This window comes from Crinia signifera, chromosome 7, assembly GCF_055691185.1.
Source record: "Crinia signifera chromosome 7, ASM5569118v1, whole genome shotgun sequence".
NCBI classification, from domain to species: Eukaryota; Metazoa; Chordata; class Amphibia; order Anura; family Myobatrachidae; genus Crinia; species Crinia signifera.
The window spans coordinates 109,442,574-109,468,149 of record NC_139223.1 but is presented as its reverse complement, the minus strand read 5'-3'; the positions used below and the strand labels follow the sequence as shown (position 1 = coordinate 109,468,149).

At 42.4% G+C, this 25,576-nt stretch overlaps 1 protein-coding gene across 1 annotated transcript in view; it reads left to right on the top strand.

Annotated features, from left to right (window-relative positions):
• The window catches only part of SLC15A2 (solute carrier family 15 member 2), a 101,891-nt gene that overhangs the window by 40,994 nt on the left and 35,321 nt on the right, over positions 1-25,576 (top strand). The window contains exons 5-17 of the mRNA XM_083153613.1: positions 327-419; positions 1,237-1,336; positions 7,107-7,197; positions 7,373-7,450; positions 8,818-8,900; positions 11,121-11,207; positions 12,360-12,449; positions 13,883-13,927; positions 16,949-16,981; positions 17,745-17,833; positions 17,939-18,020; positions 19,602-19,736; positions 21,414-21,563. Coding sequence (XP_083009739.1) covers positions 327-419; positions 1,237-1,336; positions 7,107-7,197; positions 7,373-7,450; positions 8,818-8,900; positions 11,121-11,207; positions 12,360-12,449; positions 13,883-13,927; positions 16,949-16,981; positions 17,745-17,833; positions 17,939-18,020; positions 19,602-19,736; positions 21,414-21,563 — 1,156 coding nt within the window. The remainder of the gene's footprint in view (positions 1-326; positions 420-1,236; positions 1,337-7,106; positions 7,198-7,372; positions 7,451-8,817; positions 8,901-11,120; positions 11,208-12,359; positions 12,450-13,882; positions 13,928-16,948; positions 16,982-17,744; positions 17,834-17,938; positions 18,021-19,601; positions 19,737-21,413; positions 21,564-25,576) is intronic.

The following is a 25,576-nucleotide window of genomic DNA, read 5'->3' as shown; positions in this document are numbered from 1 at the left end:
GGTGAATTTATGAAGCTTGGAGAAGTGTTATCTATCCCCATTAAGAACGTTATGAGCAAGGTGATAATGGTTCAGCCAATCAGCTCTTACCTGTCAATTTACATATTGTAGCTGATTGGCTGAACCATTATCACCTTGCTCATAACGTTCTTAATGGGGATAGATAACACTTCTCCAAGCTTCATAAATTCACCCCTGATATAGACAGATATTAGTTATGCATATTTTTACCCAATATTCTTAGACAAATGTTTCCCAATTTCACTACACACAGTATCTGGTTATGTCAATTTGAGCCTTGACCAATTGTTATGTTGTTATTGCAGCACAATCTTTTGGTTGTCCATCTTGTACGTCATAGGTCACGTAATAAAATCTGTGGGTGCCATTCCTACCATTGGAAGCACAGATTTGCATATGTAAGTAAAACCACAGTCCTTGTACATTATACTGTAACTTTAAGTTTGGAATGTTATATGCACTGTATGTTTTCTCCTCCAAGCAGACCGTCTTATGGTGTGTACACACATTGAGATTCCCTTGCTATTTGACTTAAGATTTGATTGCTATACAATCTTTGCTATCTCTGTACTATTTACATACAATTCATACAATCTACATTCACTTTGCACTATATTGCTGACTATATTGCTGACCTTTCTATCTGGGTTTCGATTTGCACTATCCCGGGAGCGCGCATCGGGAGCGCAAGGTAAAAAACGTGTGATCTGCATGAGATTTTGACTATATAGTCAAAATCTAATGTCAAATCTCACCGTATGTACACAGCAATAGACTCATCTTACCCTATCAAATTTGATGGCAAAGTTTTCTGTACATTTTCATTATTCTCAACTTGTGCTTGCAGATCATATTCGCGTTTTGCTGTTCGGTTTAAACTTTGACTTTTATACACTAATTAAATGAGATGTTCAACAAATTAAAATGCTGTTCACTTTTGAGGATTGACCATTGGCATTAAAGGCATCAATTTAAGTTTGCACAAATTTCAGCTGTAGCAAATGGCTCCTACATGGGCAAACTTGTGGTACTTTCTCTAATGTAGCTGGACTTTTATAATCAATGAAAAGTTTGAATAAATCCAGTAAGAATAAAGTAAACTTCATTACAGATTCATTCCATTGGTGTGATATTTAGATATATTGTTTTCCCAGAGGGATTGATGTGGTCAGTGCAGTGTGACAGGACTTTAACGCAACAATCTCTATTTCGCAGAGCTCTATCAATGATAGGCCTGATTGCTATTGCCATTGGCACAGGTGGCATTAAACCTTGCGTGGCTGCCTTTGGAGGGGATCAGTTTGAAGAAGAACAAGTAAGATTTTATGTCTACAAAATGATTCTTCATAGGGAAAAAATCATAGCAACTATCATATTATATCATCTGTGTTTATGAATATGCATCACACATTTTCTTAGTTTTTCCCCATTTTGCAAACATCAGAGGCATTAAAGTGCCAGATGCTTTGGGGATATTTAATATTTAAATGTACTGTAATGACTATATGTATGGCATCTGATGCGTGTATAGTGCATTACATGGGCACTTGTAATACTAGGAAGGATAGTGGCCTGATGAAGAGCTCAGGGTACAATTGTGTGGTCCATACCTTGCATTAGTTTGCATTGCGTATGCTTCAGAACTAGTCATAGACAATCCGAGCACAAAGCAGACTAGTCTTGCACTAATTGTAATCAGGTGCATCTATATCTGAACAAGACATCAAACAGTATAATCTACTATATAAAAGCGAAAATGTGTCCGTCTGTCTTTCTATACAAATCATATGGATAGTGGTAGATGCTCAATTAGTTCAGTAATACCACTTAGGTGCATGCAAGGGAGGGGTTAATACTGAGTAAGTAAAACAAGACATAGTTCCCCCCAGCTCACTGAATGGTATTAGTAACCAATCTTGAACACTACATGATAATAGATTTCAGAGATATTGGTTACATATACCTGCGCAGGTGTATGATATGCCCCAAAGCCACGTCAAGGCTTCTCTGTATATTGAGGGTTCTTAGCGCTATATCTAGGTGCTTGGTGGCTCTAGTGCTGCAAACCCTTACATTCTATTAACACTTTTTTTATTTTCCTCACTAACACTATTTCTTTAATATTTTAATTACATTTCATTTTTTTCTCTCTCTCTCTATACATAGCTTCGGCTTCTTACCACTAATATTTATTAACACTACAGTTTTTCACTGGTGTGCTGCTCTGGTCTTTCTAGCTAATGCTAGTTTTATTGGGTGCCGCACCCTGCACCTAGATATAGCGCTAGGGACCCCCAATATACAGAGAAGCCTTGACGTGGCTTGGGGGCATATCATACACCTGCGCAGGTATATGTAACCAATTTCTCTGAATTCTATTATCATGTGGTGTTCAAGATTGGTTACTAATACCATTCAGTGAGCTGGGGGAAACAATGTTGTAACAAACAAATGATAATAGTTCCAAGGCGCAGTCCTGATCCCTGCTGCCACACAAATTAGAGGAGGAGGATCACCCCAAACTCCTCGAGAATAGTATGTTGCAAAGATGAAGAAAAATGTGTAAAGGTGCTGGGGTCTTGTTAGTCCATCAATCTCCTCACTTCCTTAGTGTGTAGAGAACCAGAATTCCTCACAAACATGCCAAAGTGGGACAAAAAAAAGAATAGGAAAACAATATCAAATACTGATATATTGAAAAATGAGGAACCAAGGGGAAAATAACCCAGTGATAGGGCTATACACTCCTATCAAGGTATCTTTAAATGTTATCGGGGACACCGATGTGTTCTGGATAGGAAAGCTCAAAGATCATTTGATAGATGGCGTACAAAACTCACAATTAAACAGCGATAGGTCCTCTCATAAAGGTATCTTTATGGCAATATCGTCCAATCTGGTCACTTCCAATATGGTCCGGAATGGATATGTGACGCTGAACGACAGTATGTGGCCATGAACCGCAGACCAGGTATCAAAACAAAGCAGATGTCAGCAGATGTCTCTCCACCGATGCCTTTCAACAGACTCAGCTGTCTTTATCAAGGTCTTGTTTCTATACAGATCCACAGTTTACAAGCCAAGAACGTGAAATTTTACATACGAGTGTATTAAAACACGTCCGAGGCAACTAAAACAATTTGAAATCAAAATTAATTACGGTTAATTTTTAGTTAATTAAAAAACACAATTTTTGTTTTATGGAAATTACAATTACCAAGATCACTGATCACACCCACTGATACAAGCAGCCCATCACAACATATGCTCAGTGCGTCTCACACCGATGCACTGATTGCCGATAATCTCGGAACTGAACAAAATTCAGGGTTGAATCTATCTTTCTCTCATATTCTAATATATAGATGGGAAAATGTGTCTGTCCTCCTGTCGGTTCTAAAGAAATCCACAGTTTACAAGGGAAGATCATATTACGAGTGGATTAAACCATGACAGAGGCAACTAAAAAAATTCCAAATCAGAATAAATTATGGTTAATTTTTTATTAATTAAAAAATGCAATTTTTGCTGTACACTCATATGTATGTTCCAGCATAACTCCAGAAAGACTGCAGCAATTGACACCATACTTGTTACACATTATAGATGTGCGCATCCGGATTTCGGGAATCCGGACACACCCCTATCCGTATGCGTTCACAAGCCTGTTCGGGTTTTCCCACCCAGACTCGGATCTCGCCTTTCCCGCGCCCGCAGGTTCCCGCTGTCAATCACATAACATCGGGACAACATCACTACAATGTCACTATACAGTATGTATATAAGGACCGCCAGGCGGGCGCCGTGTTAACTCCAGTCTAGGAGATTGAACAGTGTCTTCCCTGGCCCCGCCCGCATGCTCATTCTCCCACCCCGCTGTGCAACCTGCCTGGTGTAGTCATTTTAACTACTACACTGCTGATAGTGACAAGTTCAACCTGGGTGGTGTAGTAGTTCTACACTGCTGATAGTGACAACCTGCGTGGTGTAGTAGTTTTAACTACTACACTGCTGATAGTGACAACCTGCGTGGTGTAGTAGTTCTACACTGCTGATAGTGACAACCTGCGTGGTGTAGTAGTTCTACACTGCTGATAGTGACAACCTGCGTGGTGTAGTAGTTCTACACTGCTGATAGTGACAACCTGCGTGGTGTAGTAGTTCTACACTGCTGATAGTGACAACCTGCATGGTGTAGTAGTTTAAGTGACAACCTGATAGACAGATAGATAGTGACAACCTGCTGAGCCTGAGTGTTAGTGTTAGTGACTTCTTAATAATCATTTTCAATTTTTCTGTGTCTGCTGTTGTGTGACTGTTAGCTGGGAGAGGGCACTACAAGTCTCACTTCGCCAGTGTGCACACCGGTGCTGCAAAATAATCGGTGCTGTAAAATAATCAATCTAATTTTTTTGGACAATAAGGGTTACAGACGTAAATAAATTCCTAAAAATACTTTCCAATTTTTTTGTATCTGCTGCTGTGTGACTGTTAGCTGGGAGAGGGTACTACAGGGTGGGTGGGAGGGCCCAAGGACAATTCCATCTTGCACCACTTTTTTTGCCATTATGTGCTTTTTGGGGCATAGTTTTTTAAACAGCCATCCTGTCTGCCGCTGCAGTGCCATCCCTAAACGAGCCATATGTTTGTGCCGCCCATTTGTGTGGCTCAGCATAGTTATCCAGCTACCGCGGTGCAACCCTTTGCCCTAAAAACAATAGTGTGAGGTGTTTAGAAAAGACTAGGAATGAGTGAAAATGTATAATATTGAGGTTAATAATAGCGTAGGAGCAAAAAAAAAAAATAATCTGCAATTTTAGCAGTTTTTTGCTTTTAAAAAAAAAAAAAGCACAAACCCACACAGTTATATAAAGCCCTTATTCAGATCTGATTGCAGTACAAATTTGTTCTCAAAATGGGGAAAACCATGTGCACTGCAGGTGGGGCAGATGTAACATGTGCAGAGAGAGTTAGATTTGGGGGAGTTATTTTGTTTCTGTGCAGGGTAAATACTGGCTGCATTATTTTTACACTGCAATTTAGATTTCAGTTTCAACACACCCCACCCAACTCTAACTCTCTCTGCACATGTTACATCTGCCCCACCTGCAGTGCACATGGTTTTGCCCATTTTGAGAACTAATTTGTACTGCGATCAGATCTGAATAAGGGCCATAGTGTCAGTAGCAGGGTCCCCAGCAGCACAAAGTATATCAGGAGATGCATAATGTGCTGCGCTTTAAAGTAAATTAACAAAACAACTAATGTTATTTATACTGAGTGTTTAGTATTTGAATTGATTTTTGTAAACAAACATTTTTAAAATCCGGGGCAACGCCGGGAACTCCAGCTAGTATGGAAAATAAATGTTTATTTAAAAATCAATTCTAATTAATTATATAATAGCAGGTGACCACCTAGCATAAAAATTATAAAGAAATAAATGTCACTGTGATTACATGAAAACCAATTATAATGTTAGAGTTAGCAACAAATCAATAATGTACAGTATCAAGTTAAATGGATGACATATATACTGGCTGTAAGTTTAAAACAATGGATAGATGTATAAAAACATTGATTACGTCTCTGTGTAATAATCCGTGGATTGACTGCCATTCATTTACGCTGCTTAGGGTTAATGGATGTAGCAAAAAGCATCCAGAGTTTTTATGTGCTCGTGGTCATCCTTCTGATTCCGGACAATCTGAATGATTCCAAGACGATTTTCTAGCACATCTACATATTTTTTCACATTAGCATATTGACACATCTATGGGCCAAACAGGCCAGGAATATCATTTGTATTAGTCTGTGTCAAGTGCACATAGTAGAAATCTAGGTACTTGTGAGTTATCCGGGCTGCCGATTTTTTCATCGCGCCCGAAATCGTGGGCATCACGTCGGTCGTGGCCGTTATAAGGAGCCGCGACGCGATGCCCACGATTTCCCATAGACAGTAATGTTAAAAGACATGATGGACCCGATTTCCGACCCGATTTCCCATAGACAGTAATGTTAAAAGACGCGATGGACCCGATTTCCCATAGACAGCAATGTTAAAATAAAATGACAATGTGAAATTGCCCAATATGGCCATTTCACATTGGATATGTTTTAAAAAAAAATGTTTCATGGCCCCCCACCACCGTTAACGCCACCCCGCTATTGACGCCAACCCGAAGCGTGGCGAGCGCAGCGAGCCCGCGAGGGGCGGCGGTACGCGTCCTCCGACCTTTTCATGCCCTACTATCCACTAGGGCGTGGAGTGAGAATAGAATAGTGTGGCGAGCGCAGCGAGCCACCGAGCCCGAAGCGTGGCGAGCGCAGCGAGCCCCGCGAGGGGACGCGGACACCTTCACAGGTATCCGCGTGCCCTTGCGGGCTTCACAGGTGTCCGCGTCCCCTCGCGGGGCTCGCTGCGCTCGCCACGCTTCGGGCTCGGTGGCTCGCTGCGCTCGCCACACTATTCTATTCTCACTCCACGCCCTAGTGGATAGTAGGGCATGAAAAGGTCGGAGGACGCGTACCGCCGCCCCTCGCGGGCTCGCTGCGCTCGCCACGCTTCGGGTTGGCGTCAATAGCGGGGTGGGGTTAACGGTGGTGGGGGGCCATGAAACATTTTTTTTAAAAACATATTGGCCAATTTCACATTGTCATTTTATTTTAACATTGCTGTCTATGGGAAATCGGGTCCATCGCGTCTTTTAACATTACTGTCTATGGGAAATCGGGTCCATCGTGTCTTTTAACATTACTGTCTATGGGAAATCGTGGGCATCGCGTCGCGGCCCCTTATAACGGCCACGACCGACGCGATGCCCCCGATTTGGGGCTAAATCGCGGGCATCGCGTCGGTCGGGTGTCCTTAAATTAACCAAACTTAAGGACAAAATCGGCAGCCCGGATAATTCACAAGTACCGAAATCTACAAGTAAGATTGAATGTACCAAAACCTTACATATGGGCGAATATATACATTTATTTCCATGCACGCAGTCAGATTTCCATTCCACTCATCCCATCCCATATGTGAGGTTTGTCTCTCTGTTACACATAACTTATTTGTGATTCTGGATTTTTAGGCTAAAGAAAGAAGCAAATTTTTCTCCATCTTCTACATGTCCATTAATGCAGGGAGTCTCATATCCACCTTGGTGACCCCAGTTCTTCGAGGTCAGTATTGCTGCCATCACCCAAAGCTCCTAAATGGGAAGAAATACATGTAACTTGTTTGGACAATACCATCAACTTTTTCCCCATATTGAGTTTTTTTTTATGTACATGCAGCTGTAGAAAAAACCATTTCATATTATTATCTATGAAGTATAATTCCTGTCTGTCCTTGCAGGCGGTGTCCAGTGTTTCGGGGGAGACTGTTATGCGTTGGCATTTGGGGTTCCAGCTGCCTTAATGTTTGTAGCACTCAGTAAGTATACCTAGAGGGAGACCTGCAATCACAAAGTACTTTGTTCTGTTTTCATATAGGGTCTCATGTAATATGTTCAAAAGTTAGGCAGGTGACTCTTACGAGTCATTAACTCTATAGTGAAAATCACTTTGTGTGTACCCACTACATTGTTAACAATGCGCACTCCCATGCATCATTAAATACCCCCCGTCATCTGTATATGCAGCTCAATCTGTCAATTACATCAGAGACTGCATGTACGGAGCATGGGTTGGGTAGAGATGTCACTGAACGATAACTTTCAGTGTGTACAGATGGAGCCGGTCTAGTTGTTGATAGAATCGCCAGCCCCCCGCCCCCACCATCCGACGTAAGGGGGCGCGCGCATGAGGTGGTTGCATGCCCTGTTCCGACAGAGCTCCCCATTGCCGTCCACCTCGCCAGTCCCCGCCGCCTCGCCAGTCCCCGCCGCCTCCCCGCACCCCCCCAACCGTGCCAGTCTTCCTGAAGCGGAGATGGGCAGGATTCCGCCGCCCAGCCGCCAAGTGACTGGGATGCACGTGCGTGCTTGTAAGACGCTCATGTGTCCCAGTATAATGGAGTCCCTCTCAGCCAGTGCTCACCAGCGGGGACATTCTGGCGAGCACTGGAGCTGAATGAGAGGGGCTCCATCTGTATGCACTATATCGCTCTCAGATTCTGCAAGAGATTGAGGGCCTTATTCTAGTTCACTCTTAGAGGCAAATTCCTTCTTAGCTGGACAAAACCATGTGCACTGCAGGGGGGCAGATGTAACATGTGCAGAGAGAATTCGATTTTGGTGGGGTTTTTCTTCAAAGTGAGATCTATATTGCAGTGTAAAAATAAAGCGGTCAGTATTTTCCCTGCACAGAAACAAAAGAACTCACCCAAAGCTAAATCTCTCTGCGCATGTTACATCTGCCCCCCTGCAGTGCACATGGTTTTGTCCAGCTAAGAAGGAATTTGTCTCTAAGAATGAACTAGAATAATACATTTCAGGCAACAGTCACTTGCTATGCTAGGTTTGATGTGCTGGAAGCCACCATTACTTGCGACATCATGCAAGTACTGACTTTACTAGCATGTAAAGGATGGAACAGTGTTTATTCCATACTTCATTAATATTGCTCCAGTGCAATCTGGGCTGAAGGGGATATGTTCTGATGTTGGAATGAATCCCCTGTGCTCCAGCGTGTACCCAGCTTTACTCTTAACAAACTCCTCTTTTTTCGCTTATAATTCCAATACACTGAGCAGATGAATGCATACTTTGTTAATCATTTTTTTTTCATGCAGACAGGATTGTGGGTCATGTAAGGGCATCTTCTGATCACTGACTCTGTACTCTCACTGTTTTCCCCTAGTTGTGTTTGTCGGTGGGAGTGGGATGTATAAGAAATATCCTCCACAAGGGAATATTTTAGCCTCAGTCTTCAAATGCATTGGCGTAAGTATGCTGATGTACAGCTCCGACTACTGACTACTTAATAGAAAACAAAGGGGGTTTATGTATCAAAACTTGGAGAGAAATATTTAATTAAAGGGTCTTTAGGATAGTCACAAATAAATTGATAATGAACTCCTGTAGATATTAAGGTATTTGAGATTGTGATAGCATATTACTGCCACCTGTAATTTCCTGTTTTCTTCTCAGATTTGCACCCTGAACATGTGACTTGAGTACCTCTCTGGACTCCGTTCTTCTGTACCACTCTGTACTCCTCCCTTCTGTACCTCTCCAGTCTTTGTTCTTCAGTCTCCTCCCTTCTGTATCTCTCTGGATTCTGTTCTTCTGTACCTCTCTGCACTCCTCCCTTCTGTATCTCTCTGGATTCTGTTCTTCTGTACCTCTCTGTACTCCTCCCTTTTGTATCTCATCAGACTCTGTTCTTCTGTACCACTCTGTACTCCTCCCTTCTGTACCTCACCAGTCTCTGTTCTTCTGTACCTCTCTGTAGTATTCATCCCCTTTGTATCTCATCAGTCTCTGTTCTTCTGTGCCTCTCTGCACTCCTCCCTTCTGTACCTCTCTGCACTCCTCCCTTCTGTACCTCATTGGATTTTGTTTCTCTGTACCTCTCTGGGCTCATCCTTTCTATATCTCATCAGACTCTGTTCTTTTGTACCACTCTGTACTCCTCCCTTCTGTACTTCTCCCATCTCTGCTCTTCTGTACCTCTCTGTAGTACTCATCCCTTTTGTATCTCTGAACTCCTCCCTTCTGTACCTCTCTGCACTCCTCCCTTCTGTATCTCATTGGATTCTGTTCTTCTGTACCTCTGTGTACTCCTTTCTTCTGAACATTTTAATATTCCTTTCTATACCCTGTTGTATACCTTCCTTCTGTACCTCTCTATACTCTTTCTTTCTGTACATCACTGTATTCCTTCATCCAGTAACTCTCCATGCTCCTTTCTTTTGTGACTTGCTATATTCCTTCCTTTTGCGCCTCTCCACACTCCATTCTTCATGTACTATGGGCCTAATTCAGGTTGACTCGAGAAGCAGCAAAATTCGCTGCTTACAAGCGCTGTAACTCTGCCCTGCTGAACATCAGTTAGTATTACACCAGCTCTTTCATTCTTACCAGTGTCCACATCCTTCACCTAGTATAGCCCTATAAATGTAACTTTTTTATCTGATAGATTTAATGGTACTTGTGACTTATCTGGGTGATGTTGAAATTGTATGCCAGTACCCTAAGCATGCGATTTGACGCGATTTCCCTTGAAATTCCCTTGAAGAGAAAATCGCGTTGCATTGTATGCTATTGTATTGCATGCGATGTGATTTGATGCGATTTTAATATGTACAGGCACCCAGATGCCTGTTTCATATGTGAAATGGCCCCCCAGACCCCATTTTTAATTGTATACCCACCCTGATGGCTAAATGACCCCCATTGTTAAAGCCACTCCACTATCAACGCGAACTCGAAGCGTGGCGAGCGCAGCGAGCCTGCGAGGGGCGGCGGTACGCGTCCTCCGACCTTTTCATACCCCCACTATCCACGTCGGCGTGGAGTTGATTTTATATAGTGTGGAGAGCGCAGCGAGCCACCGAGCCCGAAGCGTGGCGAGCGCAGCGAGCCCCGCGAGGGGACGTGGATACCTTCACAGCTATACGCGTCCCCCCGCGGGCTTCAAAGGTATCCGCGTCCGCTCGCCACGCTTCGGGCTCGGTGGCTCGCTGCGCTCGCCACACTATATAAAATCAACTCCACGCCGATGTGGATAGTGGGGGTATGAAAAGGTCGGAGGACGCGTAACGCCGCCCCTTGCCACGCTTCGGGTTGGCGTTGATAGTGGGGTGGCGTTAACAATGGGGGGCATTTAGCCATCAGGGTGGGTATACAATTAAAAATGGGGTCTGGGGGGCCATTTCACATATGAAACAGGCATCTGGGTGCCTTCACATATTAAAATCGCTGCAAATCGCATCGCATGCAATCTGATTGTATGCAATGCGATTTGACGCGATTTTTAGGTGCGATGAAGAAAATCGGGTGCCCAGATAAGTCACAAGTACCGATTTAATTAGTATGTTACTGTAGTTTATAATAGTGACAACAAATGCAAACAATTATTACTAAATTCTGATTTATTTCCAACCTCACATGCAAAAACTGATCAGTGAGAGTGAGCTCTGTGTTTCTTGTTTGTATTAGTATGCTATAAAGAACCGATGGAATCATCGCTCCAAAACATTTCCCAAGAGAGAGCACTGGTTGGACTGGGCCACTGAGAAGTATCCGGTGAGATAATATTGAAAGGTTACCATGTCTAGGCTTGTTGTGGTTAATGACAGATTGATGAATCAAATGATCATTGAATGTTTTATCTGATTCAACTGGATATGTTACAATGAGGGAGAGTGAATTGGACTGTGTAAAGATAAAGAATAAACATTGCAACAGTCTCAGTAACATACATTGCCAGATGGATGAATGACCTCATTCAGTTCAGCAATACCAACTTCATTCTTCTAAACAATTCATACAGTATGCATTCTTCTAACAAATGAATACAATATTAATGTATTTTCAGAATACAAACTAGATATACAGGTGGTATATGGAAAATGCTGTTTGGCTATGTTTTCTGAAACCTCATAATTTACTATAGACCAAACTGCAGGAAAACCACTGGGAAATAAACGCTTTGCAAAGCAACACATTTAAAACAACCATCTTGATTTATTTTACATAGAAAAGACACAAACTTGAAATTTATGATTGTGGTACAGGTTGAGTATCCCTTATCCAAACATCCATTATCCAAATTATTCGAAGACCATACATTCCAGAAAGTGAATATATATATTTTTTGTTAAAAGCACTACTGAAGATATTATATATATAAAAGGCACAAAATATGTGCAAGGACATGATTGCTTGGCATTCAAAATTAGTGTCTGAGATAGCACACAAACTTTGTTTCATATTTTGAAACCTTGTTATATGCACAAATAAAATATATTTGTGTGTATTTCATGTGTTTGATGTTGTTATACATCATAAATGCAAGATACCTCAAGATACATCAATGAAATATAAAAATATTCTGAAATACGGAATAATCCTCTATCCAAAATTCTTCTGGTCCCAAGCATTTTGGATAAGGGATACTCAACCTGTAATATGTATTATTTTCTGGCATTATCAATGGTGCCTTCATCTTGAAATAATAATATACTGTAATGATACAATGTTGCCCACATGAAGTTGCATGGATATGGTCACCATTAGATTATTACTATAACTTGTCCCCCTTAATGAATTATGATAACTCTCAGAGAAAATGGAATATGTCTCCTCATGGGCTGATTGGACAAATATAAGCTGTGTTTAAATTCCTTTATCAGTGTTATCGTGGATAAATCTAACAAAATGCAATTTGCCTTCCAGAAAAAGTTGATTGCAGAAGTGAAAATGGTAACGAAGGTTCTATTCCTCTATATTCCGCTGCCAATGTTCTGGGCACTGTTTGACCAGCAGGTAACTGGCATGAGGGCAATAAACTATAGAGCAGTTTAAATGAATGGACAGTTAACATGTTGATATTGCAGTTTGTGGTATGTCTACATCATGCTACATGTCTATTTATGATTCAAATAATAAATTAAAAAATCTTGTTACTATTGAAATGGTAATAAGATAATTATGTGTTGGTATAATATTGTTATTCTCATTTTGATCCTTAAAATATTTGAAACTCCATTTCAAATATTTTAAAAGTAACTTTTTGTGTGTGTGTGGGGGGGGGGGTTTAATTACCTGTAATTATTTATCACTGAAAATTGTGTCACCATGGTGTCACCAGTGCCTATTTCATGGATCCTCAAACTGCGGCCCTCCAGATGTTGTGAAACTACAAATCCCAGCATGCCTTGCCACAGTTTTAACACTCACTTGTAGGAAAACTGTGGCAAGGCATGCTGGGATTTGTAGTTTCACAACATCTGGAGGGCCGCAGTTTGAGGACCCATGGCCTATTTAATTAATCCTGATAAGCCAGAGTGAGCCATGACAGGGCAAAGCAAAATCCCCCAAAACTGCCCCTTTTTTCAGCGAAAAAATGAGGCTGTTTCTAGCAACAACGATAAAAAGATTTCACTGAACCTGTGTGTTTTTGTACGACATGTTATTTTGGTACTTGTTTCCTAGCACGGTGCCCATTGTATGCCATCGCATACCACTAATTAAGGTATGCGATTGGACCCGATTTTCGGGTCCTAAGAGCCTCACTGTACAATTTTAATATCACGTTGCATGGCATGCCATTACAATTTTTAATTACAATTACAATTTTTAATTGTACAGGAACCCTGATAGGTGATTACTATGTTAAATGCACCCCCATTGTTAACACCACCCCCACTATAAACGCCAACCCGAAGCGTGGCGAGCGCAGCGAGAATACATGTGAAGTACGTGGAATACATGTGAAGTACAGTAATCCCCGTGCGCTCGCCACGCTTCGGGTTCGGTGGCTCGCTATGCTCGCCACACTATATGGAATCAACTCCACGCCGACGTGGATAGTGGGGGTATGAAAAGGTTGGAGGACGCGTACCGCCGCCCCTCGCGGGCTCACCATGCTTCAGGTTGGCGTTCATAGTGGGGGTGGTGTTAACAATGGGGGTGCATTTAACATAGTAATCACCCATCAGGGTGCCTGTACAATTAAAAAATCATTTTGATCGCATCCAAACAAGTACCTTTTTTTTTTTGGCCAACCAAATTGGATAGCCCGCCCCCCCAAAAAATTTAAAAATGAGAGAAAAACGAGAAAAGTTGTGAAAAACATTAGTTTTTCCACACCCACTCTTTGTACACACCTAATTTGTGTTTGGCTCTATAAAATCGTAAGGATTCTCAATATTCAATTGTAGCTCCGATGCTAAAAATATTTATGTTTGATGTTTCAGGGATCTAGGTGGACTCTACAAGCAACAAGAATGAACTCTGATTTTGTAAGTGGAGATTTTTTTTTTCCATACAAACCGGAAGCGATCTGTGTGTGTGTGTGTGTGTGCGCACGCGCGCGCGTGCGTGTGTGTGTGTGTATATATATATATATAGCATGCAGGATCCCCAGAAAACCGGGAGTCGACACGGCACTGTGGTAAACAGGGTTCACGTCTTTATTGTATCATCAGCCTCAACGGCTCGTTTCGGGGTCACTACCCCTTTCTCAAGAGGGATACAGATACAACATTTACATTTCACATACCTTAAATAAGAAATCAATCTGGGTGAGGTTTTACTTCAAAGTGAGATCTATATTGCAGTGTAAAATAAAGCAGCCAGTATTTTCCCTGCTAGAAACCAAATAACTCACCCAAATCTAATTCTCTCTGCACAAGTTACATCTGCCCCACCCGCAGTGCACATGGTTTTGTCCATCTAAGAAGGAATTTGTCAGAAAGAATGAACTAGAATAACCCCCATAGAGAGCACAGTAAACATGATGCAGGATTGGTGCAGTCACTTTGGGTAATAAATTCCACATGTTATATGTTCCACACTTTTACCGAGCTTCATTTGTGAGGATTAGCAATTCTATAGTTTAAACATTCACAGTTGGTTAGGTATGTGCATACAAACATCTGGTGGCACTGTCTTAAATGGTCTTCACTGTGGACAAGTAAAATTTGTATACTTTTTTTTTATTCTTGCATGTGTTCCATTACCAACAGGCAGGGCTGCTGAGGGGGCGGGGGGCGTTTACTAATTACCGGGGCCCAGGCTAGTTGGAGGGGACCTGGTCCAACCCCCCCTGCGCTCTCGGGCAGCAGCAGCAGCTCACACCTCTGCAACATGTGCTGTGCTGACAGCAGGCTCAGCATGAGCGTCTCACTGACAGTGTGAGAACTCACGCTGAGCCTGCTGTCAGCACAGCACATGCTGTAGAGTTGTGTGCTGCTGCCACTGTTGGAAAGGGGGGGGACACACAGCAAGTCCCCTCCCCCCCCCCCCCTCATAGCACTGTGTGGCTCGCTGCGCTCGCCATGCTTCAGGCACCATTTTATTCTCCCATCACGCCCTAGTGGATGGTAGGGCATGAAACACCGCCTGTCGGCACCTCGGCTCAATATACAGTGAAAAGTCCCATGTCGACCTTTTGACTGTCAACGTAGCCCATGTAAACCTACACGCAAGTCAACATAGACCCATGTTGACTTCTCTGCATGTCGACCTAATGGTGTCGACCTAATGCATGTCGACCCAATAAGTGTGTCCCATGCTAGCTCCCATTCACTACAATATTATAAAAGGAGCATATGATCTTATTATATGTCTTATTAGTATTAATATCGTTTATCTAATTATATTTCTGATATACCTAGGGCACACCCAGAATCTAATAACACAAAAGTGCTACCAAATAGCTTTATATTGGAAAAACTCAGTTCCACCATCCGTTATCTTGATTAGAATTAGAATACCTTGTGCAGGGTGTTGGTTTTAAACAGATGCGCCCTTAAACGAAAACACAATGCTGTCTCTGTACATGAGAAAACTCCAACTCTTTGGAAGATGCTAGTAGGAAAAATGTATAGATTGGCGCACAGATAATAAACAATGTTTAAAATAAGTGTGTGCCATAAATTTATGGATTTTAAAACACACAATGTTTATTCGCAAACAAATAAAAGGAAATAAAATAAATATACGATAATGGACAGAAAAGACACTGATGTAAAAGGACTAAGCTAAAATCCCAATACGTAGGAAAACCTCACTCTGAATCTGTTCTTCGGTGGGCTATTATAACTGGTGGATCTGAACTTGAGGGTAGTGACCTCTTCAGGGCTGGTTTCTGTCTAAGTTGGCTCTTCAGAGCAATGATCCTTGTGCACCCAGGGTTGACACTTGTAGAACACACCAGCAGGTCTTCTTGCCTATAACAGCTGCCGTTACCCTTAAGGCTAGGCTCACCTACCGGTACTGCATGCCAACAGGACTTACATCACTGGTGGTAGTACAAGCTCATCCTCAATTGACCCAAATCCATGCTGGCAGAAAGGAGGTTCTTACTAAGAGACTGGAGAACTATAAATGCAAGGTGGAAACTAGGAAGTCTATTGGGAGATTAACAGAGAGGGAGACAGTGGCTGAGAGGCTGGAGAGTGAAATAATGAATAGTGACAGACAATAAAAGTAGACACAGGCTGATGGAGATGGAAATAATGGAGAAACGGAGACTAGTACCAGAACTGGAGAAAGGAAAACAATAAGGAAACAGACTGGTAATAATGGGAGAATACTGAATACAGTGCAGGATAACTGACTGAGAGAAATTGTCTAGGCACTAGGGGATATATGGGTGTATTGTGCCAAACTGCTGCCTCCACACTGGAGGAATGCCAACCTCCAAATAGAAGCAAGAAGAAAAAGAAGCGTGGGGTGCTCAAAGGTGCACACTAGAATAAAATGTATTAATAAAACAAACAAACAACAAGCATTTACATATATTATTATAAACAATATCAGTATCAATCGATGCAAATGCAAAATCTTAATAAGCAATCAATAAGCCATAGGGTTTTGTAAGTCCTTCTCACGAAATAGGTTGTACAAAAACAACATGCTTATTAGACCAATATTGGAGTTGTATGTAATGGTTGTGGAAAATTGCACCAGTTCTTATCCTTATCAGTACACACCTACAGCATGTGCTGTGCTGACAGCAGGCTCAGCATGAGTGTCTCACTGGCAGAGTGAAAGTTCATGCTGAGCCTGCTGTCAGCGCAGCAAATGCTGTAGGTTTGGGGAGGGGGGATTAGAAACCCCCCTCAACTTTATAGTGTTTTTTCACCCCCCTAACCATTTTTTGGGGGGGGGGAGGTGGGGGGTGGCCTAGGCCACGCCCACAAACTTTTACCACAGCCTGGCATACCTCTTGGCGGCTCTGATTCTACTTATGATACCAACAATAAAGCACAATTTCATTGTTTTTTTTTATTCTACTTTTCTTTTTTCCTTTTCAGAAAGGTTTTGTTATCCAACCAGACCAAGTACAGGTATTTATTAACACTTACTTACACCTACAGTACTTCCAGCATGCTCTATGGCAATTTAAAATATAAACAGTAATAAAACAGTAATAAAGTAGAAGTTAAACTGGCCATACACTTATACGTTTTGGGCCCTTTTCAGCCGATTCCAACGTATCGAGATGAAAAAATGGGGGGAAATTGGCCAAATCGTATATGTCTAACCAGGGGCGGATTGGGACTTGAATCCAGCCCGGGGAAAATCGTGCAGCAGCCGGGGGGTGGGGGGGGGGGGGGGCGGTTGTGTATGTAGTGCGGTGTGGGGGGTGGTGGTAGCAGCGGCGGCAGTGGTGTATGTAATGCAGGGGGGTGGCGTGGCGGCGTATGTAATGTGGGGGGTGTGGTGATGATGTATGTAATGAGTGCTTCATTACATACCTGCTCTCTGCCTCCAGATGCAGAGCATCTGGAGGCACCTCTCTTCAGCCGGGCGGAGGGGGAATGGAGCTGCTGGAAGCAGCAGCAACAGTAGGAAAATGGAGAGGCCCATGGGAGGTGCTGTGCCCTGTCGCGCATGCGCAGCAGCCCTCCCGCGGCCATTATGGATTTGGGAAAAGTGCCACGTCGCTGCCCGCTGTTGCGTGGTCCGCGGCCCGGCCAGCCCAGGGGGTGCGTGGCTGGTCCGGTTTTAGTGAGTTTTGGGCCTGCCGACCGGGAGGTGACCATGCTGTAAATTTCATTAGGGTTATTCTTTGAATGATACATAATACTTTTTTTTTTTTTTTACCAGATTCTGAATCCACTTCTGATTCTTATCCTGATCCCTGTGTTTGACCTCGGCATATACCCTCTTCTTAGACTGTGCAAGATAAATTTAAAGTGAGTACGAAATACTGTATTAGTGGCATATCCTGCTATTCTCTAATTGTAAAGGAAACTGATCTGGACAACAATGACAGAAAGTAACCATCTTTTCACCCTCAGGCATATTCCAAAGATGACAATTGGGATGATCCTGGCGGCTCTGGCATTTGCAGTTGCCTGTGTAATAGAGATCAAAATTAATGTAAGCTGCAGTTTGTCACATTTTTGTAGACCTAATTATCTACGCACTAATGTATAGGAAGGTTTCAGAAAAAATGTATGCAAGGTCTACACAAAGTACTATAGTGTCTTCAAAAGACCCCCTAACAACAATATACAAGCCACTGTGTTGCAAGAATCACAATACCAAGGGAGAGGGACATATTTTACCCAGAGGTCACAGAAATAACTGTTTTTCCAGCATCAATTTAAAGTTGCCAGGTTCTTCACTGAACCAATAATGGAATTATGGCCCTTATTCAGATGTGATCGCAGTACAAATTTGTTCTCAAAATGGGCAAAACCCTGTGCACTGCAGGAGAGTTAGTAGTTATTTTGTTTCTGTGCAGAGTAAATACTGGCTGTATTATTTTTACAGTGTAATTTAGATTTCAGTTTCAATACACCCCACCCAAATCTAACTCTCTCTGCACATGTTACATCTGCCCCACCTGCAGTGCACATGGTTTTACCCATTTTGAGAACACATTTGTACTGCGATCAGATCTGAATAAGGGCCCATGTGCCAGTGAAGGGGTGTTCATGAGGTTGCCTAGATAGAGTGGCACATATATGAGGACAGCATACAAACTATTTAAAGATAGAAGTCAGAGCAACAAATGTAGGAATGAAGGGAATGTAATGGTCAGAGCATTTATAACACTGTGTGTATCCATCCATAACTCGTTGTCTGCCATGAAAGGCAGATATCCAGGCAGCTCTCAGCATAGGCACTAGATGGCACGGTTTGGTGGCCTGGGGGGGGGGGGGGGGGGGGCAACTCTGAAAGTAACCAGCCCCGAGGTTCTGAATATAAAGAACTATAGCAATACCACATCCAGAACTGGGGAGTAAAATGCTGCAATGTCTCCTGCACCAAGTGTAATGTGACTGTGGATTTATTAAATCTCCTGCCAATGGCAGAGCTGAATAAGTGTTTAACTTTATTTATTATTTATTTATTACCAGTTTCTTATATAGTGCAGCATATTCCATTGCGCTTTACAAAGGAGACAGTGATACAACAAACAGGGTATTTACAGACAGTCAAAATGTAGGAGGGGCCTGCTCGTAAGCTTACAATCTATAGGGAAATAGGCATTGATACATAAGGATAGATACTGTATTCTTTATTGCATCGATTCCACCAGAATGCAAGGTTCTATGACTGGTTCTGAAATTTTATAATTTGTATTATATAAATACAAATATTACCTGGACTAAGGTAAGCCAGAGGAAGGGGAACAGGGGGGTCGGCGGGTTTGCGGCGTAGGTAATAATATATAAATATAAATATCGGTTATCACAAAATTTATTTCAACAATGGGTGAAGTTTAATAGGATGAGAGATTCAGAAAGTGAGAGATTTGGTAAGAAATCTCCAGTTTTTGTAAAGCAGCAATCATTTACACTGCAAAATTCTGAATCTCTCATTATAATTAAGTTTCCACCTATGCCTCCACTGATGTTTGAGATTAAGGGGACATGGTCAGTGTTTTTTTTTTTTTTAACCAATGAAAATGTTTTACCTCTTTTACATCTTTTACTTTTGTATCATAAATAGGAGACAAATCCTCCAATTCCCAAAGCTGGAGAAAGCTACTTACAGGTGTTGAACTTTGCAAAAGGTGATGTTAGAATTGAACTTCCGGGAAACACTCAGCTCTCACAGCCGATTCTGGATACCACAAACTTCAAGGTAACAACATCAGTCTAAGCACACACACACTCACACACCCACTGTGTTGTTGATGTAGGATGCATTTGTCAACACAAATTAATTACATATCTAATGAAAAATTTGCTATTATTAGTTCTCTTTAATACATTTAATGCATCTCTGCATAAGTCCTGTGGGACACTGTGACCTAGCAGCAGGGCTTAAAGTAGTCATGCAGAGGTGGGGGAACTCATTTCTCTATGCCACCTAATTACCCACCCTCCCCTACCCCCATTAGGCAGACACAGGGCCAGTGGTAGGGTATTTGGCATCCCCCTGCAAACTAGAATGCTTTTCTGTGAGAAAAACTGTGCAGGCCAATGTGGAGGTTAAAATGTTCCACCTCACCATTAGAGGTGGTGGAACTCAGTTCCACCCCGTTCCCCCTCACTTTAACCCCTGCCTAGCAGTTATATGTACCTATCAGGTCTCTAGATGTTACTGGAATTTTAACAGCAGTACAGAATATTTAAGCTAAACCAGTAGACCATATATTGCAAATGTACAGCCTGATGTGCCTTTCTTCATAAAGTCTCCATGTAATTTCTAGATTCATAGTGTTTGTGTTTGGGGTGAGTGATTAAATATTATTATAGTGCTTCAGTTACTGGATTTGCATTGTTTAATTGGTGTATTGGGCGGGATGTACTAAGGGGAAAATGCGATAAATCCCAGTTTTACCGCATTTTCCTATGTATTAAAACGCCGCCACCACGATACCGCATTGTAGGATGTCGCCACCTTTGGGTGGCGATACCCTATAGAAGCCTATAGGCTTCTTTTCACCGCCCGACTCCAACGCCGCAAACCCGCCGACCCCCCTGTCCCCCTCCCTCTGGCTTACCTTAGTCCAGGTAAGCCCTTCCTCCCCTAGTAAAGCAGCCGGACGTCCTTCTACCTGCAGGGGGAGGGAGGAGGCGCCGGGGACAGCCTGCTTAGCTGTCTCTGGCATAAGGGGTGAAGCAGGCGGCAGGGAGATGAGAGAGACCGGGGGGGGGTCTGTGTACACCACAGTACAGGTATCACAGGGGGTCTCAGTCACCACACTGCGATGCCAGCCCCATATGTTAGTACATATGCTCTGGCATCGCGGCAGGCGGCGAAGGGCGGCGATGTATTTTAATACATTCCGCCCATTGTCTTAAACCCAATACACACTAGCCAATGGGAACCACGGCCGATATAGTTAACCATATCAGCTGCATCCACACTGAACGATTTCAGCTACCATTATCGTTCAGTGACATCACCGCGGGGCTCCCGGTTTAGTAAATATCACGTTCAGTAGATATCAATTATCATTAACTACGCTCGGAATCGTACACATGAGATGATGATGTGAAAGATATCGTTCAGAAAGTTCTTTCTAAACAATATCTTTCACTTCATCTTGTATGTGTATGGGCTTTAAAGCTGTCATATTCCAAGATCCCTCATCTATTATGTATTCTTAGCTATCACCGCTCGATCCCACATTTCATTTGCATTGATTTATATATATACTGTATGTCATCCTTTTACTAAATCCATTGTTTGCTCTCCAAACTTCCCTCTGTTGCCCCAGGATATGTCAGGCAGTAACATAGTAGGTTTTAATAGAACTGTATTTTCACTGAGTGAGTGTGATGTATGTTCTTGTGCTCTGTTGTTCTTCAGGATCCAGAATACATGAAATTAAATGTCACTGGTACAGTAACAGGTCGGGTTTTCCTGACAGACGGACAGGAGTGTTCTGTGTCATTGACAGAGAAATCTGCACATACAGTAGTCGTTGATGTAATTGGCAATGCAATACTTTGCAGAGAGGTAAGTGGGGCAGTAATTTGGCAAAACCGATGCTGATTTATATGGTCAAAAAGAGGGACAGTTAAGTTTTAAGCATATTTTATATAGTTCTCTTCACTTGTTATAGGGATATACAGGATGTACTATTTGTCTACACTATGGGGGCTGCACAGGATGCTGTCCCCCATAGTAGTTTCCCCCTTACTAGTTGTTCCCCATAGTAATTTCCCCTTAGTAGTTGTCCGCCATAGTAGTTTTCCCCTTAGTAGTTGTCCGCCATAGTAGTTTTCCCCTTAGTAGTTGTCCGCCATAGTAGATTTTCCCCTTAGCAGTAGTCCCCCATAGTAGTTTCCCCCTTACTAGTTGTTCCCCATAGTAATTTCCCCTTAGTAGTTGTCCGCCATAGTAGTTTTCCCCTTAGTAGTTGTCCACCATAGTAGATTTTCCCCTTAGCAGTTGTCCCCCATAGTAGTTTCCCCCATATTATTTCCCCCCCTTAGGTGTCCCCTATTGTAGCAGCCCCCTCTCAGCCCCTCTCAGACTCCATTACAGGCAGGCCCTAGTAGCAGACAGCACGGGTAACGTCTGTGCTGTCTGCAATCAAGTGCGGGAATGAAGATGGCGCCGATGACCAGGACTTATATATATAGTCTGGGTCTCGCGAGAGTCCGACAGTGGGAAGACGACGTTCGGCCTCATTTTCTACTCAGATTTTTGCAGAGTTCAGATCTCTAGGATCCGAACTCGCTCATCCTTAATAAATATGCACAGAGATGTGAATCATATACTGTACAGAGATATACTGTACCTTCAGAGCAAATTGCAATACATTTTATACATGCCATTACCAAAAGGATATTATATCATTATATGTATTACGCCATGAGACAAAGATCGGGGACTGGATGCACTAAAGGAAAAATGTGGTAAAAACTCTGCTATCAGGGTTTTTACCCCATTTTGGTATGCCGAAAAACCCGCTCGCCAGGTTTTCGCTGCTGGGGGTATCGTCTGCTTATGCTGGCGATACCCCCATACATTATAGAAACCTATATGCTTCTAATCGCCACCTGCCGCAGCCCCGGATAGACCCCCCGATGCCCCGCACAGACCCACCCGGCTCCCCCCTCACCAGCATCTGGGAAACCTCCGGCTGTGCTGCCCGGGCCAGTGACCTCCTCCTCCCCAGCCCCGTACATCCCCTTCCGGGTGCAGGGAGGAGGAGCCCCACAGCAGCAGGCAGAATCAGCCACATAGGAGGAGGGGGGAGAGCTGCCGGGAAACCGCTCACCCGCTGCCAGCTGCTTCGCAAAGGGTAGCTCTTTTCGCTAGAGCTGCCCTTTGTGATACAATTCGCATATATTAAAGCAGTAGGGAGTCTAGGGGACATCTATGACATCTGTAACCCCAGTGAATGTTACATTTTACAGATAGGTAGGGCAATGTTATCTCTTGCATCAAAACAAATAAAGGCCATAGCTGGTACTGGTCATCAATATTTGGAGACTTGTATAACTATAGGTAATATTTCATGTAGTCAACAGGGTTTAGGCTGAATAAACATTACTTGAAGGAATTAGAGAATAATGACAACAAGGGAAGACTATAATTATATGTTAAATATTGTGATAAGGATGCTTGGAACGAAAATAATGATGGTGGCAAGATACATTTTGGGATTGAAAGCACAGATTAATTATTTTAATTCCTGTATTTAAATATAACAAAATTCTAAACAGCATTAGCATTGCATATAATATAATTAATATTATTAGAAAAAAATAAGCATAAACCTGCAAATATATTTATATACTAGTAAGCCTGCTCGAAGCAAATGCTTCAAAAACCAGTCTGCGACCTTGAGAAAGAGATGTAGTTTCACTCGCTGCCAACAGAACCAGACTGTAGACACATATGTATATATATATATATATATATATATATATATATATATATATTGCTTGTAGGACTCTGATGAGAACACATGCACCTATACCACAGGAATCTTTTAAAACATTTATTCTGAAAAAATATCCGAAAAAATACCTGTTAGGAGACAAGTTCCCTACTACGAGTTAGAGGTTATACAGAGGCCATTACCTTAATAAACCAGAATTTGGATTGCCCTTTGAACCGTACGGGGGAATAACCCAGTCTAACAGGGGAACATCTCATCCCCCATTTAAAGGGTTCTCCATATCGATTGTTAAAAAAGACCTTACCAAGGCAAAACACTATCGTGATCTTAACACAGGAAATTAACCCAGTACAGAAGGGTTCATTCACTTCACTAGATGGTCAGCTAATAATTTGTCTTATTTGAAGAACCTTAACCGAATGCATAAAATATGTGTTTAAATACTAAATACCCCTGATGAAGTCTCACTAAATGAACCATACGGGGGAATAACCCAGTCTAACAGGGGAACATCTCATCCCCCATTTAAAGGGTTCTCCACATCCATTGTTAAAAAAGACCTTACCAAGGCAAAACACTATCATGATCTTAACACAGGAAATTAACCCAGTACAGAAGGGTTCATTCACTTCACTAGATGGTCAGCTAATAATTTGTCTTATTTGAAGAACCTTAACCGAATGCATAAAATATGTGTTTAAATACTAAATACCCCTGATGAAGTCTCACTAAATGAGACGAAACGCGTTGGTTACATTTCATCCACAATCTTTGTGAAACATACCACTGTGTAAAGAACTTCACTCGAAAAAGTGTTTTAAAAGCTTTTTAATAAATGTTATATGTTTTAAAAATTATTATTTGTGTACATATTACAAAGTGAAAGAGAGATAGGAATCACCATTTATTGTAAGGGCGCCAAGTAACACTATTGTGGGTATATCTGGATTGGGGAGCCCCACTAGTAGGGGGCCTAGTGCTACTGGCGACCATTGTTTTGACTGTTGTATACACAGTCAGAAATGCACGCATATGTCTATATACCTGTAAACCATGTATACTTTATCCTTGTTCTTGCATATACTCCCTCTTTATACCTCAGCTCAATTCAGATAACAAGATGTTTCCCAAATCCTTTCACCTTTCTTTTATTAACTGTAGTTGTAGTTTTATGACAGGTGGACCATCCTGAACAAAAGTAATTAGCCCTGCGCCCACTTTAATGCAGCTAGTGTCTAAAAAGTTTGAAGAAAATAATATATATGAAGAATAACCAGTACTGATTTCTCTTCATATCAGTGGCGTAACTATAAATTTTGCTCCCCCCTGCCAAAAAGTTTGTGGCGCACCCCCCCCTCCTCTCCAGGCTCCTCTCCAACATGTTTCCCCAGCGTGTGACATGATGATGTCACTTGCATAACGGAGAAGCTGAAGCAGGAGAGAGGAAGAGAGACCAGCATACACTGCTGCTTCCCTAGGCTCTGACGCATCCCAGGCCGCCCTAGCACGCCCATCAGCCCGCCCATCCTGTACAGAGTAACCAATAGCCCGGCTCTGTGTACAGTCAATTGAATCAGTGGGGGAATTTGTCATCTCTGCCATGGCCCCACCCGCGCTCCAGCTGACTCGCCTCCAGTGCTCGTCAGTGTGCAGCGGCAGGCAGCAGCATGTCTGTGCGTCGAGCGAGTGCCGGCGCCCACACAGACCCTGCTGCTGCTTGCTCCCCCAAGTGGCTGCTGGGGCTGCCTTACTGTAGTTACGCCACTGCTTCATATATAGTCATGTGGACCATTCTATTCCAGCTCCACTGCCTGCTCTGGGTAAAATTAATTAAACAATATTATAACCTAAACTGGCATAGTCTGGCTATACCCTGATGCAAAACATACATGTGTAACATGCTTTTCTTATTTTGTGGGTACATGTCGAGATAAAAGGGTCAGTTCAAGAATTCCTATAATAATATCTTTTACACATGTATATTTTATATGGATTACATATCTTATAAGGATGCATAAAGTGACTTTACTAAAATGAATATGTGAACAAGATAGCCTCATAATGGTAATGGTAGTCTTACACTATAATGAGAAAATAAAATGTTCTTGTGTTGTAG